Source organism: Chlamydomonas reinhardtii, chromosome 9 (assembly GCF_000002595.2).
Source record: "Chlamydomonas reinhardtii strain CC-503 cw92 mt+ chromosome 9, whole genome shotgun sequence".
NCBI classification, from domain to species: Eukaryota; Viridiplantae; Chlorophyta; class Chlorophyceae; order Chlamydomonadales; family Chlamydomonadaceae; genus Chlamydomonas; species Chlamydomonas reinhardtii.
This window is the reverse complement of record NC_057012.1, coordinates 276,345-294,771: the sequence shown is the minus strand read 5'-3', so window position 1 is coordinate 294,771 and position 18,427 is coordinate 276,345. Positions and strand designations below refer to the sequence as shown.

Here is an 18,427-nt window from a genome sequence, read left to right as displayed (position 1 = left end):
ACAGGTGTCGGATGGATTAGGACAGCGGGTGGGGCGGGGCGGGATAGGGTGAAGTCGGCCCATGGGTGACCACCAGTGCACGGGGTAGGTAACACTTACATGCAGCATATCGGTATGACATGAATAGCGGGATTCTTGTTGTATATGCGTGGCTTGCTTGGCAAGGACCCACCCTGCTGCCTGGGAAGCACGCCTTTTGACGTCTTGCAGCACCAGCAACCGTACTAGGGAGGACGAAGCGGCCTGTTGCAAACCCCTTTGCGCAACCACTGCTGAAGGTGCATGTCTCTCATGAAAAAGGGTGACACCCGAGCCCGCGCAGACTGTGACCCCCCCCGCAAACCGCCACAGTCACCTACAGCTCCGCGCCTATCTGGTGTCCGGTCTCTGCAAGACCAGCAGCCAGAAACACCCCAGCAGCACGCCTAGTGATACTGACTGCATTCTTCGAAGGTGACAGCGGGCTGCGTCATCATATGTATGACCTACCCGAACCGCATCAGGAGTTTGCATACGTCTACAAAGGAAACCGCGAAGTGCGTGGAACCCGGCGGCAGCGGTAGCAGCGGCTGGGGCAGCGGCGGCAGTGGCGGCAACGGCGGCTGGGGCGGCGGCGGCGGCAGTGACAGCAGCGGCGGTAGAGGCGTCACCGGCGGCGGCGGCGTCAGCGGCGGTGGCGGAGGCGGAGGCGGAGGCGGCGATGGCAACGGCAGGGGCGGCAGAGGCCTACCCGCCTCACCCACCTGCACCCACCCACCTGCACCCACCTGCACCCACCCACCCACCCACCCACCCACCCACCCACCCGGTACGTATGCTGCTGCCAGCGACAAGGTCAATGCCAAGGCCGACCAAAAGGTTGGCACCTCGGGGATGGGCCTAGCTATGTGGGTGGCTACTGGCAGTCTTGGCTACTCGAGGCCGAATGCATCGCTTCATGGTTGCTCTGGGTCATAACCTGCTGTAGGGGTGTGTGAACCCAGATGCGCCTGGGCACCGGTGCTTCGGCCGCCTACTACATGCCACTGCCCTCTTCGGCCGCGCGCCGTCATCCCCACCATTACCAGCGCGCGCCAAGGCCATCTCGCGCTCGGTGATCATCATCATCGCCATCCTGCCGGTGGGCAGCACCTTTGTGAGCGGCGCCAACGTACGCCTCGGTGGCCGTGGCGGACCAGACCCTGTGCGCCGCCGCGCTGTCGGTTGTCTCCACTCTGCTCACGGACGCGGGCGCCTGCAACCTGACCTCCTCCACCAGCCTGCGCATCACCCTGGCCGCCGCCACCTACAACCCCGGCGACGCCATCACTGTCGCGGACTCCCAGACCACGCTGTATGCCGGCACTGGGCTGGTGTCGGGCCAGACCTACCAGAACCGCGCGCTCAAGATCAGTCTAACCTAGCTACCTGCTGAGCACTGTGGTCGCCACCGCCTCGGACACCATTGTGGTGACGCTGCCCGTGGAGAGCACCGTGTTCGACAGCACCGGCACCCAGATCACCGCCGACCTGACCGGCGACCAGTGCGCCTCCATTCTGGAGGTCAAGGCCGGCACCACCGCCAAGAAGTTTGCCTCCTGCGCCGTCAGTGGTGTCAGCTCCGGCCGCGGCACTGTGCTCACGGTCAAGCTGCTGGGCAACACCACGGACGTGTACGCCTCGGGCGACACCTTCAACTTCAAGGACACCAACGCCCTGCTGCTGGCCGGCACCACCAACACCGCTCCCGCCTACAAGGCGCTGGCCACCGCCGCCACCATCCGCATCACACTGCCCTCCGCCAGCGGCTTTGTGGTCAGCGGCGCCGCCTCCACCACCATCGCCGCCGCCAACTGCGACTTCCTAGTGTTCAACCCCGTGCGCACCGCCAAGACCGACACCGCCTGCAACATCACCGGCTCCACGCTTACCATCACCCTCAACACCGCCATTACCGGCACCACCACCGTCAACATCGTGACGAGCCAGACCAAGCTGCTGGTGGCCGGCACCGGCACCTCCGGCCCGGCCTTCGTGCCGGCCGGCTCCCCTATCGCCATCAGCCCCGGCTTCCTGACCTCACCCGCTGTGGCGCGCTCGCTGACGCAGCTGGATGGTTGTGTCGTTGCCCTTCACCTCCAACGTGGGCGCCAGCGCCTCTTGGACCCGCACCCAGGCGCAGTGCAACAGCGTCGTTGAGGTGCTGGTCGGCGGCGTCGAGGGCAGCCGCCGTCCCACCCTGCACGCACGCCACCACCAACCCCTGCGTGCTGTCGGGCGGTAAGGAACGTGCTCACGCTCAACCTGGCCGCCACACACCGTGACCGGCCAGTTCGCGACGGGGATGAGCAGCGAGCTGCTACGGTGCATTCCATCCAGGTGAATGGCGCCAGCAGGTGCCCGACCCTGCTGCACAGCGCCACTCACCTGGATGGAATGCAATCGATGCACAGTGTACCAGCGTGGCTTAATCTCTATACTAATTATACCTCATGATGTCACGTAGTGGGGGATTAAGTGGCATTCGTGCAGCTGCAGGGCGGGCGGGTGTCAATGTGTCCGTGACCAGGCGTGACCTGGTAGGTCCTGCCGAAAGCGCCCGTTCTCGACGCTCCGGGGAACCTTCCCACACTCTAGGGCTCGGGCCATTAAAAACCCCCAAAACATGTTCCCACACACTGCTACTCTTCGATGTCACGCGCAATCGAGCCAGCAGTGCCACTCGCCGAAAACCGATTAAACCGGTATCCAAATCGACGTCAACATAGGTGTAGCTTGATGAGGTTACTCTTAGATGAACCTGAGAAAACCGATCCACCTACCTGCTGGTTAGCCTTAGCATGTGCTTGTAACCTTTAATTCTTGTAAGCAAACGAGAGCGTAATATGTATGTGATTCAGTGTTTGTGTAAGTCGTTTTGTGGTAGTGTCATGCATGCGTACGTATCCTTAGATAGGCCACATCGCCGGTCCTTAGATCACCGCTCCGGCCTGCCTCGCCCTGCCCCGCTCGCTGCCTGGCTCCCCCTGCACCCTGCCTACGGACTATAGCACGCCTTCGCACGGCGCTTAGTGATAGCTTTTGAGATTCAACGCTCCTAAACATAAACAAGTGCAAAAGGGCGTCTGTACCACACTTTCTCAACGATACCGCATGCCTTGCAACTTGAGTGCGTTTCCATAGGCCTCGATAAGACTCCACCTAACTCTATTAGGTCAGCCACCATGGCGGCGTCTTCGCCCCTGGTCCGGCTCAGGCGGCTTGCGCTGCCCCTAGCGCTTGTAGTGCTGTGCGCTGCCGCGGCACATGGCCAGACGTTGAGCTCAGCTGTCCTCACAGCCTCGAACACTATTATGGCTACGCTATCAAACGTTACCACTTCTACAGATTGTCGGGCAGCATTCGCTTACTTTGACTCAAACAACGCGACCAAGGCCGCGTCTCCCTTCGCCAACTGCACTGTCAGCGGCACAACCTCCGTGACTCTGATTCTGGCCAGCGGCGTCAGCTACGCCGCCGGCGACCAGCTGAACATCAAGGTCAATCAGACCACACTCAACACCACGGCGGGGGTTCCCTTTGTGCCAGCAGCTGCGGCTGCGGCAGTGCAGCCAGTGCTGGGTGCCGCGACCCTGACGACCGCGTCCAGCCTGGTGGTGAAGCTGCCGCTGTCTTCTGGCAACACCATGCCGGATGGGTACGCCACAAACATGACCATCTGCGGCGCGGCGGTGCAGCTGCTGTCGGCGGCGGGCGCGGTGAAGGCCAGCCCCTTCTCAGCCTGCCTGCTGGCTGCGGACACGCTAACCCTGACGCTAACCAGCTCCGGCACCTATGCCCCTGGTGAGTATTTGGGAATTGCACGGTGCGTAGTAGCTGTGTGGTGTGGCCGCCTAAATCGCGCAAGGCTTAAACATAATTTGTGCAACCCAATCGCAGGCGACGTGGTGAATGTTGTTGCCGGTCAGAGCACGCTAAAGAACGGGGCCACCAGCTACACCAAGTCAGCGGCTGGAAGTGTCATCCGCCCCACCCTCACCACCGTGTCGCTGGCCACCACCACCACCATCCTCATCGGTGCCTCAGCGCCCGTCTCCCTCCCGGCCAACGCCAGCGCAGACGTGTGCAACTCCATCTTCACGGTAGCCCTTAAGAGCGGCACGGCCCTGCCCACGGCCCTGTCTGCCTGCATGGCCGGCCCTGCTGTCACCGCCATCACCGCCACGTTCGCCAACGGCACCACCTACTCTGATGGCCTGACCGTGACCATCAAGGCCAACCAAACCCTGTTGCGCACCGGCGACCAGTCCGCGTCTTCGCCGCTGTTCCTGCCCCCTGCTTCCGCGCTGGTGATTGCCCCCACCGTCCTCTCCGCGTCCCTGACTTCAGCCACCAGCATTACCGTACAGCTGCCAGTTTCCAGCACGGCTAGCGGGACTCTGGATGCGGCGGGCTGCAACGGAGCCTTTGAGCTGCGCGCGGCGGGCTCCTCTGCGTCCAAGTCCAGCCCCTTCTCGGCCTGCGCCCTGGCGTCCAACAACACCGCCCTGGTCCTGACCCTGGCCTCCGCCTCCACCTACACGGCTGGCGACATCTTCAACGTCAAGAGCGGCCAGTCGCTGCTGCAGGTGGGCAGCACCGCCTACGTGCCCCAGGCCGTCAGTGTGCTGCCCACCCTCTCCACCGCCATCCTGGTCGCCGCCTCCGTCGTCCGTGTCGGCCTGCCGGTGGTCTCCTCCATCCCCGCCCCCTACTCCGCTGACGACTGCGCGCGCTCCGTCATCATTGCCGCCGCCAACTCCACCGCCGCAAAGGCCATTTCGGGCTGTGTGCTGTCCGCTGATGGCAAGGCCCTGCTCGTTACCCTTGGCGCCGCCTACGCTGCCGGTAAGCACGTGTGCATGGCAATTGAGAGCCTGACTTGTTGAATGCAAGGTACGCCACTTCGAGACCACGTCAGCAGTATGAACAACGTTGTGCCGATCCATCTGTCCGTAGGTGACACCGTGAACGTGCGCACCGGCCAGTGGCAGCTGCGCGCGGGCGCCTCCGTCACCCTGGGCCCCAACTACATCGCCGCCTCCACCCCCGTTGCCATCGTGCCTGGCTTCAGCTCGGCTGTGCTGACATCCGCCACCCAGGTCACTGTGCAGCTGCCCCTAGCCAGCGCGCTCCCCGCCACCATCTCTGCCTCCGAGTGCGGCGACGCGTTTGACCTGCTGGACGCCTCCGGCACCACCTCGCGTGTGAGCCCCTGGACCGGCTGCTCCATCGGCTCCAACAACACGCTGGTGCTCAACATGACCGCCGGCATCTACGTGGTGGGCGACCAGGTCACCCCCAAGTCGGGCCAGACCAAGCTGACGTTCGCCAACACCACCGCCTATGGCGTGCTGCTGACGCCCATCAACCCCATCCTCACGGCCGCCACCACCGCCATGCTGACCGCCTCCTCCACCATTGTTGTGGCCCTGCCGTACGCCGCCAACCTGCCGGCCTCCACCAACAACGGCACCGTCTGCAACGCCGCGTTTGACCTGGTCTCTGCTGCCGGCGCGTCCAGGACTGCTCCCTTCAGCGCCTGCTCCATCTCTGGCGGCACCACGCTGACGCTCACCATTGCCTCCACGGCCTCCTACACCGCGGGTGACCGCATCAACGTCAAGTCCGGCAACAGCGCCTTCCTGGGCTCCCTGTCCGCTTCAGGCCCGGCCTTTGTCCACGCCGGCACCGCCATCGTCATCACGCCCACTGTCGTGTCCACCGCGCTGATCAGCAACACCAACGTGTTTGTGTCGCTATCGGCACCCACTTCCGCCTCCGCCTTCAACCAGTCCATCTGCAACGGCGCCTTCGACGTGTCCGGGCTCGCCACGCCCTTCACCAACTGCACGCTCAGCGCCGACGGCACCGGCATCAGCTTCCTGCTTGCCAGCGCGGGCTCCGTCACCTCGGGTGTCACCACCATCAACGTGAAGAGCAGCCAGCTATTCCTGCTCGCCGCCGGCTCTGGCTCTAGCGACAGCCCAGCCTTTGTGCCCCGCGGCTCCGCCCTCACCATCAGCGAGGCCAAGCTTGCCGGCGCCTACCTGACAGCTGCCAACACCATCATCGTCAAGCTGTCGGTGGCCGCGGCTGCAGTGGACGGCTTCTCCTCCTCCTGCAACAACGTGTTTACGCTGTTTAACTCTTCCGGCACCGCGCGCGCCAGCCCCTTCTCCGCCTGCACGCTGTCGACGGACGGCCTGACCGTGACCCTGACCACCAGCTCCTGGGTCTCCACCGACAAGCTGAACATCCGGTCTGACCAGACGCTGCTCAAGGTGCTGGGCGCCGCCAACGGCCCCAGCTACCCCGCCCTCAGCAGCGCCACCGAGGTGTCGCCCGCCATCACCAGCGCGCACATCACCTCGCCCACCACCATCATCGTGCCGCTGCCCGTGGCCTCCGACCTGACCGGCTCCAGCTGCTCCTTCCTGGTGCTCACCGCCGCCACATCCAATTGCGCCCTGAGCAACAACGGCACCCTGCTGACCGTGACGCTGAGCGGCTCCTACACCATTGGCGACACCATCAACATCAACGCCCTCAACTCAGCGCTGCGCGGCACCTCGTCCACCGGCGCCCTGTACCAGCCCGTGTCCGGCGCCACCGCCGCCACCATCCAGCCCACCATCGGCGCTGTGCAGGTCACCACCAGCACCCGCCTGCTGGTGACCCTGCCCGCCGCCATGTCCTCGCCGGTGCCCAACCCGCTCACCGCCGACGCCTGCAATGCCGCGCTAGACCTGTCCGGCAAGTCCAGCCCCTTCGCCGCCTGTACCGCCTCCGGCACCACCCTGACCCTGGACCTGGCCAGCGCCTTTGTTCCTGGTGAGTCATGAGCCGTGGCGATGTGCGGTTACTTGCACAAAGGCTTCAGGCCCAGGCCATTCTCCATTGACTTGTCACGTATCTAACTCATGGTACTCTTGCTGTATGGTGCTAGGTGACCGCCTGAACGTCAAGTCCACCAACACGGCTCTGCGCCTGGGCACCGGCGCCTCCGCGCTTTTCTTCCAGCCCCTGGCCACCTCGCCTGCCAACATCCTCAACCCCACCTTCGTGAGCGCCAAGGCCACCTCCACCTCGGTCGTGGTTGTGTCCCTGCCTGCGGCCAGCACTTTCGTCAAGTCCGGTTCCGCGACCGCGGGCCTTGTCAAGGCGGACTGCGACACTGTCCTGGCCATGAGCAGTGGTTCCCTGGTTGGCAGTGGCAACGCCTGCGACCTCAACACCACTAGCAGCAGCCAGCTGATTGTCACGCTCGCCGGCACGACCTATGCGCCAGGTGAGGGCCAGGGTGTACAGGCCGGCGTATATGCACACTGTTGTTGCAGCAACCTGCCTTGCACTCGTGGGTTACGTAACTCCCGTTAATGCCCCCATTAATCGGACATCATTGTCGCATGTCACCTGTTGCAGGCCAAACGATCAACGTGCTGACGACCAACACCATGCTGCTTGCGGGCAGCTCCTCCGGCCCCGCCTACCAACCGCGCACCATCACCATCAACCCCGCTTACCTGTCGTCAGACGTGGTCGCCACCGCCCCCGACACCGTTGTCGTGACCCTGCCCGTCACCAGCGGTCTCTTTGCTGCGGACGGCTCTTCCCTGGGCAGCACCCTGACCGCCGCGCAGTGCGCCACCGTGCTGGAGGTCAAGGCCGGCACCACCGCCAAGGGCCTCGCCTCGTGCTCGCTTGCCGGCACCACCCTGACCGTGAAGCTGCTGGGCAACAACAGCGATGTTTACACTGGCGGCGACACCTTCAACTTCAAGGACACCAACGCCCTGCTGCTGGCCGGCAGCGCCAACACCGCTCCCGCCTACAAGGCGCTGGCCACCGCCGCCGTCATCGTGCCCAACCTGTACAAGGCGGTCGCGTCCGCAGGCGACACCATCCTCATCACCCTGCCCGCGGCCAGCACCTTTGTGGTCAGCGGCTCCGCGGTGCTGTCCGTCTCGGATACCGTCTGCAACACCATCCTCACCTTTACCAACAGCAAGACTGTCAAGTCCGGCACCAACTGCGTCATCACCGGCGCCGTCCTGAGCCTCACGCTAAACTCCGCCATCACGGACCAGACCACCGTCACCATCAACAGCGGTGGCCAGACCACCCTGGTCTCGGGCACCGGCACTACCGGCCCCGCCTACAAGGCCGGCACGGCTGCGCCCATCAGCCCCGCGTACCTGACGTCGGCTGCGGCCCGCTCGGCCACCTCAATTGTAGTGACCCTGCCCTTCACCTCCACGGTCAACGGTGCCACATTAACAAAGGCCACCTGCGACACCATTGTGGAGGTGCTGAACGGCGGCGACGCCACCAAGCCCCGCACCCTGGACTCCGGCACGCCCTGCACCCTGGCTACCACCCTGCTGACCGTCAATCTTGCCGCCACCGAGTCCTTCGCTCCCGGCGACACGGTCCGCATCAAGTCCGGCAACACCGTCCTGCTCATCGGCAGCGCTGGTGGCAACGCCCCCTACGTCCAGGCTACCACTGCCACGCCCATTGCTCTGGGCTACGTGACCTCGTCCATCGCCACCAAGGCCACGGAGATCAAGGTTACCCTCCCCGTGCCCATCACCCTGATTAAGGCCGGCGTCTCTGTCGCCTCGCTGGACAAGACCGACTGCGACACACTGCTCACCGTCGCGTCTGGTACCCTGGCGGCCACCGGCTCGTGCGCACTGTCCGGCACCGTGCTGACCATCACCACCACCTCCACCTACACGCCCGGCACAACCACCGTGCAGTTCACTGCGGTTGCCTCCAGCGCCAGCGTGAAGATCTTAGGCGGTGCCGGCACCACTGGCACCATCATTGCTGCCCTGTCTGCGGCCAGCTCGGTCCTGCCTGGCTACCTGACTTCGGCCGTCATCAGCGGTGCCAACACGTTCACGCTGACGCTGCCCTACGCTGTCACTTCTGGCGGCAACCCCACCTGCAGCGACATCATTGAGATCAAGGCGGCCAACGGCGCCATGAAGACCTTCAACGGCGTCTGCAGCGTCGCGTCCGCCACCACCGTGACCGGCACCACCAACGAGGCCTTGCTCGCCTCCGACACGGTGACGCTCAAGGGCGCTCAGAATGCCCTGACAACCACCACGGGCAGCAAGATCTACGCGGCCACCGCCGCCATCAACATCCAGCCTGCCTACCTGACCGGCGCCTACGCCATCGACGACAAGAAGTTTGTGGTGGTGCTGCCTTACGCCAGTACCCTGGCCGCCGGCACCTGCTCGAGCATTGTGTCCGTCACCGACAACAACAATGGCCCCGCGGAGTCTGGCTGCAGCCTGGCCCTGGACGGCACCGGCATCTACCTGACCGTGACTGTCAGCGCCAGCCTGACCGCCACCGCCTGGAAGGTGGACTTCAAGGCCGCCCAGACGGCCCTCACGGTGGGCAGCACCGCCTGGGCGCCCATGGCCACTGGCACCGCCAAGTCCCTGAACGCCGGCGCCACCACCTGGGGCAGCAGCATCATGACCGCCACCGCCGTCGCCACCAACGTGCTGGAGGTGACGCTGCCCATGTCCAGCTACATGGCCGACATCTCCAGCGGCTGCTCGCCCGTGACCTTCTCCACCGCCAACACCGCCGCCTCCTGCAAGCTCATCGGCACCACCTCCAGCCCCAACAGCATCCTGCAGATCACACTGACAGCCGGCTATGTTGCGGGCGCGGTGTCACTCGCTAACGCGGCGGGACTGATTAAAGCGGGCAGCGCGTCAGGCACAGCCATTGGTGCAGCCAGCACCGTTACCATCAAGCCCACCTTCGTGTCAGCCGTCGCCACTGGACCTCGGACCATTGTTGTGGCTCTGCCTATTCAGAGCAAGATCATCAAGGGTGCTCCGACATGCACAGGCGGTGCCGTCACTTGCAGTAGCGGAACCGCTACCTGCCAATCCGGCTCTCCAGCTTGTTCGGCTGCTGGCACCTACACTTGCACGGCAACTGACCCGACGGTTGGCCTGACGTGCGCAGCGCCAACCGTTACCTGCCCCGCCAGCACAACCGCGGCGTGCATCACTGGTGGATCTCCAGGCTCCATTGCCACTGCTGGAAACGGACCCGGGTGTGCTGCAGCAACAACTGACGGCGGCACAGCTGCGTGTGGTGCGGGCATCTCCGCTGTGTGCTACAGCAGCTCCTTGACTACTGCGGCACGATGTGCCAGTGGCTCGGCTTTCAGCGCAGCAAATGGCAACAACTGTGATGATAGTGCTTCAAGCATCGACCTGGACCCCACTTGCTACACGTCTTCAACAATGACGGCAACAGCCGTCAGTGACGCAGCGCTCTGCACAGGCTGGATATCTGGCATGCCAACATGTAGTTCCAGTGGAAAGTTCGCTTGCGTCTCGGCTACCGGACCTACCTGCACTGCATCCACCGCCCCCACTTGCAAGAGCCCCTTCACTGGCACCGCAAATTGCGCAATAACCTTCTCTTGTGGCGGCACCGGCCTGGTGGTTCCCACTTGCACTGGGAGCTTCACCGGTTGCTCCAAGGGCACCACCGGCGACACCTGCGATGATGACATCGCTTCTCCTGCGGACTGCTCGACAATCTTCAGCCTCACTGGCGGCACTGCGACCATTGCCGGCTGCAGCAACCCGGGCTCTGATTTCACTGCACCGTACACCACCACCGTGACTCTGGCCACCGCGAACTGGGTGCCCGGCACCACCCTGTCGGTGGCCGCGGACCAGGCCGCCGCCGCCGCGACCAACTACCTGAAGCCCACAGCTGCCATCACTCTTCTGTACACCACCAAGCCCAGCGGTGCCGTCGTAATCTACCCCTCCATCAGCTCCGCCACCCTGACTGGCCCCAAGTCGCTCCAGGTGACGCTGCCCGTGGCCGCCTCCGTGCCCAGCTCCGGCCTGTCCCCCGCCGACTGCAACAACATCTTCCAGCTGTACGCCACCGGCACCACCACGCCCAAGACCGCGGCGGTCTTCTCCGCCTGCTACCTGGGCGCCGACAAGCAGACCTTCTACCTGACACTGGCCGCCGCCGCCGCCTCCACCACCAACGCCAACACGTACGCGGTCAAGGACCTGATCAACATCAAGGCCGGCCAGAGCCTGCTCAAGGCCGACTCGGCCACCGCCGCCAACCGCCTGGCCTTTGCGCCACTGCCCGATGCCCTGCTGATCCGGCCTGCCATCACTTCGGCCGTCGCGACCACCATCGCCTCCGCGGCGGTCATCAAGATGCAGCTGCCCCTCACCAGCAACCTGGGCACTGTTAACTGCGCGACAACCGGCATCAAGGTCCGCGTGGACGACGCGACTGACAAGACCCAGGCCAACACGGGCGCTTGCTCCATCTCAAGCGACGCCAACGGAGCCGTCCTGACGCTGACCCTGAACCAGGCCCTGGGCGCCTCCGACTTCACGACCGGCAAGGGTGAGTACAGAAGCGGGTTTCCTGCTGAAGGTGGTAGCTGACGCCGTATGCCTGCCTTATGCCTGCCTTCCAAATGCCTGAATCGGCCTCCCGTTTCTGCAGGTGTGTCCGTGGTGGTGGTTGCGACCAGCAGCGCCGACGCGACCAAGCTGCAGCTCTTCGGTGGCTCTGACAACACCGGCCCGCTGTACGTCACCGGCTCCATTCCTGTGTACGACGTGGTCACGCCGGGCCAGAGCATTGTGTCCGCCAAGGCCATCGCCTCCAACCAGGTGGAGATCAAGCTGCCGGCGCCCAGCACCATCACCACCGGCAACACCTGCGCCAACTTCCTGGCCTTCACACCAACGCGCACCATCAGCAGCTGCGTCTATGACGCCGAAACGCAGCTGGTCACCGCCACCGTGGACCAGTTCGCCGCCGGGGACGCCGTCAACATTGCAGGCGCCCCCAACCTGCTCAAGTACGCCACCGCCGCAGCCACGCTGACAGACTACGCCGCCCTGGCCGCTGCCGCCACCGTGTCGCCCGCCCTCGTGTCCGCCTACACCGTGGACAGCACCACCATTGCGGTGGTGCTGCCCGCCACTAGCAGCTTCTACAGCGGCGCTACCAACAGCGCCACCAAGGTGGCCTCGCTCACGGACGTAGAGTGCGCCGACGTGCTGACGGTGCTCTTGGCCGGCAAGACCAACAGCGCCGGCGTCTCGGCCTGCGCCACGCCCTCCAACTGCCGCACGCTGTTCAGCGGCGCCGCCTGCCTACTGGGAACCACCAGCGCCGGCGACACCCTCCTGACCATCAAGCTGGGCGCCTCTTACGCTGCCGGCGACGCCGTCGACGTGTGGGACAAGAACGCCGGTCTGAATGGCGCCACTGCCGCTGCCAAGCCGCTGCGTGTGGGCACCAATGTCCAGGCGCTGTACGTGCCTCGCCGCATGCCCGTGGTCATTGAGCCACGCATTGTTTCTGCCTCCGCCACCGGTGCCCGTACCATCGCCGTGACGCTGCCTGTGACCAGCCAGCTGATCGACAGCACCGGCACCGTCATCTCGGCGCCCACGCAGCAGCAGTGCGCAAGCCTTGTGGCGCTGCCTGCCGGCAAGTCCGTGGCCTCGTGCGCCATCTCGTCCGACTTCCTCACCCTCACCCTGACGCTGGCCGCCGACTTCGCTCCGGGTGAGTGATTGCTTGGGAAGTCGGTGTAGCCTCTAGTCGCCATCCATGCCTCCCTCCGTTGCACCGGTGCTGAGCAAGTGTCCTCTTGTGAACCTTACAGGCGACACTGTCAACATTGCATCGGGCCAGACCCTGCTGCGCGCCTGGAAGTCCGACGTTGGCCCCGGCTACGAGCTGTCTGGGCCCCTGTACACGCCCTCGGCCAGCGCCGTGACCGTCACGCTCAGCTTCTTCGTGTCGGCCACTTCCACCGCTGCCAACACCATCGTGGTGACCCTGCCCTTCCCCGTCAAGATGTACGACCTGGCTGCCTCCCCCGCTGAGATTCTTGCTGCCGACGGCGCCACGCCCACCAAGGACAACTGTGACAGCGTCATCCGCGTCATCCCCTCCGGCTCCACCATCGCGCGGACCTTGGTCGCCCCTGGCGCTGGCGTTGCGCCCTGCGTCCTCAGCGGCAGCGGCACCACAATCACCCTGACCCTCGACACAACCGTGAGCTCGTATGCGACCGGCGACCGCATCGACGTCGGCTTTGGCAACAGCGCCAACCTGCGCGGTGCAGCCACCGCCGCCGCCGTGGCCAACACCTCGCCCAAGTACACCACTGTGGCGACACTGAACGCAGCTGCCTCGGCCGCGGTCGTCACCATTGGCCCTTCGATTGTGTCGGCTGCCGCCGCCTCGCCCACCCAGGTCAAGGTGACTCTGTCCGCCACCGGCACCATCACCACCACCCCGGCCACCGTGGACGACTGCAACAAGATTGTCACCTTCACCCCCGCCAAGACCCTGGCCGCCACCTCGCCCTGCTCCGTGGCCGGCACCACGCTGACCGTGAACCTGGACAAGGCCACGCCCTACGCCGGCACTGACGCGGTCAACATTGCGGCCGCCAACTCGCTGGCCGCCACCACCAACCCGCTCAAGGCCGGCTCGCTGGCGTTTGTGGCCAAGGCCACAGCGGTGACCATCGACCCCAACCTGTACACCGCCACCGCCATCGACTCGCTGGTGTACGAGGTCGCCCTGCCCGCCGCCAGCTCGGTCGGCTCCACCGCCCTCACCGCCGCTCAGTGCGGCGCCATCCTGAGCCTCACGGGAGGCCGCACTATCTCCTCCACCGTCACCGCCCCCTGCGTCCTGGACACCACCAAGACGCTGCTCACCGTCAGCCTCGGCACCGCCTACGCCGACGGTAAGGCAGGGACTTGGGCAGCAGGCGCATGGGCAGGTGTCCTCTGGGCATGGTGTCGTGCTGTCTTTGCATCACAACTCACACGGTCCACTTCAACGCATCCCTACAGGCGACACCGTGACGCTGCAGAGCACCCAGGCCACGCCCTGGCTGCGTGCTGCCTCGGACACTGGCCCCGCCTACAAGGTCGGCAGCACTCTGATTGTCAAGCCCACCATCGCCTCGGCCAAGGCAACCACCGCCACCACCATTGAGGTCACGCTTCCTGTCACCAGTGTTATCTGGAGCACGTCTGGCGGAGCGGCAGTCAGCACTGCGCTGACCGCGACCGAGTGCGGCAAGATCCTGTCGGTCAAGCGCGGCTCCGGCACCGTGGCCCTGTCTGCGTCCGGCGCCTGCAGCCTGTCCAGCTCCGGCAGCACCACCTTGACGGTCACCCTGGCGTCTGACCAGGTCTTCCAGGCGGGCGACAAGATCAACATCCTGGCCTCCAACACCGACAGCGCCAACACCGACAAGTACCTGGTGGCCACCACCAGCAGCTCGGGCCAGGCCTACATCGCGCGCAGCTCTGACGTGGTGATTGCGCCCGGCTTCATCAACGCGGCCTACGCCGTCGGCCCCAACACCCTGTCGGTTGCCCTGCCCGTGGTCAGCTCCATCGCGACGGACAACGACTGCTCGACCGTGGTCACCGTCCGCGCCTCCGCCACCCCCACCACCACTCGCACCGTGTCAGGCGCCTGCACGGTTGCCTCGGACGCCACCGGCTACTACCTGGTTGTGACGCTGGCCGCCGGCACGCCATTCGTGTCGGGCGATGAGGTCCTGATCAAGAGCGGCAACACCGCCCTGGTCGGCAGCATTGCGTACGCCAGCGGCGCAGCAGGCGCCACCAAGCCCATCTACGCCAACTTTGATGATGCCATCCTGACCGCGCCCACCACCGTGCTGGTCACGATGGCCGCCGTCACCACCGTCAGCTTCACCTCCAAGGCCGACTGCGACGCCGTGTTTGTGTTCAGCGGCGCCGGCAACACCACCAAGACCACCAGCCCAATTGCCAGCTGCGCCCTTGCGCCAGATGGCCTATCGGTCACCATCACCCTGAGCTCGGCGGACGCCTACGTGCCCGGCGACGCAATTAATGTGGTCAAGGACCAGACCTCGGCCAAGGTGGGCGGCGTGGGCGGCACCAACCTGGTTCCCTACCCCACCGCCACCACCATCTCGCCGCGCCCCTTCGGTGCCAAGGCTACCCTGGTTGCCCCCACCTCAGTCGCCTTCAGCCTGCCGGCGGTCAGCTCCCTGCCCGCCGCCACGGCCGCTGCCGACTGCAACGCCGCGGTGCGCTACACGGATGTGGCGGGTGTGGACGCCGTCAACCCCTTCACCAGCTGCGCCCTCACGCCCGACACCAAGGGCGTGGTGCTCAACACCGCCAGCCCCATCTACAAGGCCGGCGACGTGATGAACATCAAGTCCGGAAACGCAGCCGTGCGCTGGGGCCCCCAGGCCAGCGGTGCCGCCTACTACCCCGCTGCCGCCGACGTGCCGGTCTTCGCCACCGTCGCCACCGCCACCCTGGTCGACCCGTCCACTGTGGTGCTGAACTTGCCGACTGTGTCAGCCATCCCTGACAACTTCACCGTCCCCGACTGCCTGCGCGCCATTGAGTTCAAGACGGCTGCGGGCGTGACCAAGAACGGCACTGTGGCGTCCTGCATGCTGATGCCCGACCGCCTGGGCCTGCAGGTGAAGCTGCTGTCGGCTGGCAACTTCAGCGCCGGCGACACCGTCAACATCAAGCCGGAGCAGGCCGAGCTGCGCTCCTCGGCGCTGGCCACCGGCCCCAGCTACGTGCCCAAGCTGGCGGCGCAGGTGGTGAACCCCGCGCTGTTCGCCAACGCCAACCTGACCTCCGCCACCGCCATCACTGTGCGCCTGCCCTTCGCCAGCGCCCTGGCCACTGGCGCCGACTGCAAGGCGGTGCTGGCGCTGCTGGGTGCGGGCGGCGTGGCCAAGAACGTGAGCAGCTGCAGCCTGGGCGCCGACGGCGTGACGCTGGCGGTGACCATCCCCGCGGCCTCGTTTGTGGGCGGCGATGTGCTGAACATCGTGCCCGGCCAGAGGGCCCTGACCCTGGCTGACGGCACCACCGCCTACGTGCCCTCCAAGGCCGGCGTGCTGGTCACCCCCAACATCGTGTCCGCCACGCTCACCAACGCCACCATCGTCACCGTCGCCCTGCCCACCGCCTCGGTCCTCACCAGCACCGCTGCCGCCGACTGCAATGCCGCCGTGGTCATTGCCCGCAACGGCAGCGCCGTCGCCAGCCCTCTGTCGGCCTGCGCCGTCAGCGCCGACGGCCTGAGCCTCACGCTCACCGCCGCCGCCACCTACAAGCCCATGGCTGGTGACACGGTGGATGTGGCTGTCAGCCAGACCGTGCTGCGTGCCGGCAGCGCCACCGGCCCGGCCTACGTGCCCCGCCCCTCACCCGCGCTCATCACCGTGCCCTCGCCCCCGCCCTCGCCTCCCCCGTCGCCCGCGCCCTCGCCTCCCCCCTCGCCGCCGCTGTCGACCGCCAACTACTCGGCCCGCGGTCTGGCCACCGGCCCGCTGTCCTGCAACGTGCTAATTGGCGACCTCACCGTCACCACCACCGCGGGCAACTTCACGTGAGTACTTGCTTTGTGAATAGGGTTGCTTTACTGGAGAGTTCTCCTGCTATTGCCATTGCACAGGACAATGTTGTGCGCATGTACTTATCATCTCTCCCTCCCTCTTCTTCCCTCCCACAGCGGCATGGCCAGCTACGCCGGCAAGGACGCCTCCTACAAGGGCTCTTGCAAGGACGCGGTCACCGGCGCCGTGTACACGGACGACACGGTGGCCTCCACGCTGCCCGCCGGCCTGACCGGCCTGGTCCTGTCGCCCGTGACCGCGCTGGCCTCGGTGTGGGACCTGAAGAGCGTGGCCGACCTGGCCAACACCAACAAGGACTACCTGCGCCTGTTCGGCGTGCCCGTCAACGCCTCCGCCTACGGCACCGCTGTCCAGCTGCTGGCCTACGACTACTACGTCAAGGGCTTTGTGGCGCTGGAGACGCCGGCCGTGGCGGTGCTGAACGTGGAGGGCATGGTGGCCGCCAACCTGCTCATGTACACCAAGTTCTTTGACGGCCTGAACACCTCCGTGGCCGGCCGCGACATCACCGCCGCGCAGGCCCTGGCCGCGGGCCAGTACGCGCTGGCGGCCGTCCTGGAGGACAGCATCGCGCCCATCAACACCACCGACCCCGCCAGCATCCTGGCGCTGCTCAACGTCACCTACAGCGTCCTCACCGCCAACGCCACCAGCGCCGCCGGCCGCCGCCTGCTGCAGACGGCGCCCGCTCCGTTCACCCAGCTGCAGGCGCAGGCCACGGCCCTGGCCGCCGCCGCCGCCGGCAGCAACGCGCTGGTGGCTGCCCAGCAGGCCAGGCTGATCACCGCCATCAACGCCGGCACCAGCATCTCGGCGGCCGAACTGACCAACATCATCAATGAGGCCAGCAAGGTCATTGTCGCGCAGTCGACCGTCATTGCCACCGCCGCCACCGGCCTAGGCAGCGGCGCCATCAGCCCTGCGTCCTTCACCAGCAGCTACACCGGCTCCGCCCTCTCCACCCTGGTGGCGCAGCAGCAGCTGGCGGCCACGCCCGGCAGCGACGTGACCGCCGGCCCCGCGCCGTCGCCTCCCTCGGACAAGAAGAAGAGCAACACGGGCCTGATTGTGGGTCTGGTGGTGGGCCTGGTGGGCGGCGCCATCGTCATCACCCTCATCGTGGTGTTCATTGTCATGCGCCGCCGCAAGCAGAACGTGGCGGCGGCGGGCCAGGCCACCGCCTAATAAGGCGTGTTAAACGCAATGCTCCAGTTAGTTGATTTGAGTCGATTTGTGAATCGTACATAGCAGATTAGGAAGTGAACACTTCATTGCGTGTTACCTACACAAGGGGGCTGCACACATGCGTGACGTGTGCGACAGCCCTGCATTCATTGTGTGCGTGCTGTGTGTTGTCGTCTTGGCGGCCAGGTCCTAACCTCGTAATACCACAAGACATGAATTCATGTTTGTTTGGATTGGGCGCGGCAACCCAGATTGTTGGCCCTGAAACCGGAGACGACCTAAGACTGACTTCAGCCCCAGAAGGGCGTTTGTAATCCGTGTGGTTCATGGTAACGTTTCAGGTCTTGTGCACTTGGGATGCTAGCGCGGAAGGGTAGGTTGTGGAAGGGGAAAGATGGGTGGCATCACACGTGCAACCTAGCCTGTAACAGCCTGCCAGCACCTACCTACCAGCTGCGTGTCGTCCCTGCTCGTGTCAGGCTTACCTGGGGCGACAGCCAGAGGGACGGAAATGAAGGGGGTTGTCGGGGGGCAGCACCTCTAGCATCAGGTTAAGGGCAAGGCCAACACCAACACGGGGTTGCAATTTCCACATCTGGCATCCCATGCACAAAGCCCAATAGGCAATAGGCCCAGCGCTAACCCCGTTCCTACCGTCCCCCCTAACACCCATGTGTGCACATCCAGCGCCAGCGGCGCTGT

General features: G+C 65.3%; 1 protein-coding gene across 1 annotated transcript; it reads left to right on the top strand.

The window, feature by feature from the left end:
• Window positions 1–2,929: 2,929 nt before the first annotated feature.
• Window positions 2,930–18,165, top strand: CHLRE_09g392867v5 (uncharacterized protein). Its single transcript, XM_001695114.2, has 9 exons — window positions 2,930–3,822; window positions 3,919–4,866; window positions 4,978–6,852; window positions 6,968–7,309; window positions 7,444–11,454; window positions 11,557–12,633; window positions 12,734–13,831; window positions 13,941–16,512; window positions 16,636–18,165. Exons 1-9 carry the CDS (start codon window positions 3,666–3,668, stop codon window positions 17,723–17,725), a joined length of 13,170 nt encoding a protein of 4,389 aa, XP_001695166.2. The 5' UTR covers window positions 2,930–3,665; the 3' UTR covers window positions 17,726–18,165.
• Window positions 18,166–18,427: the final 262 nt, after the last annotated feature.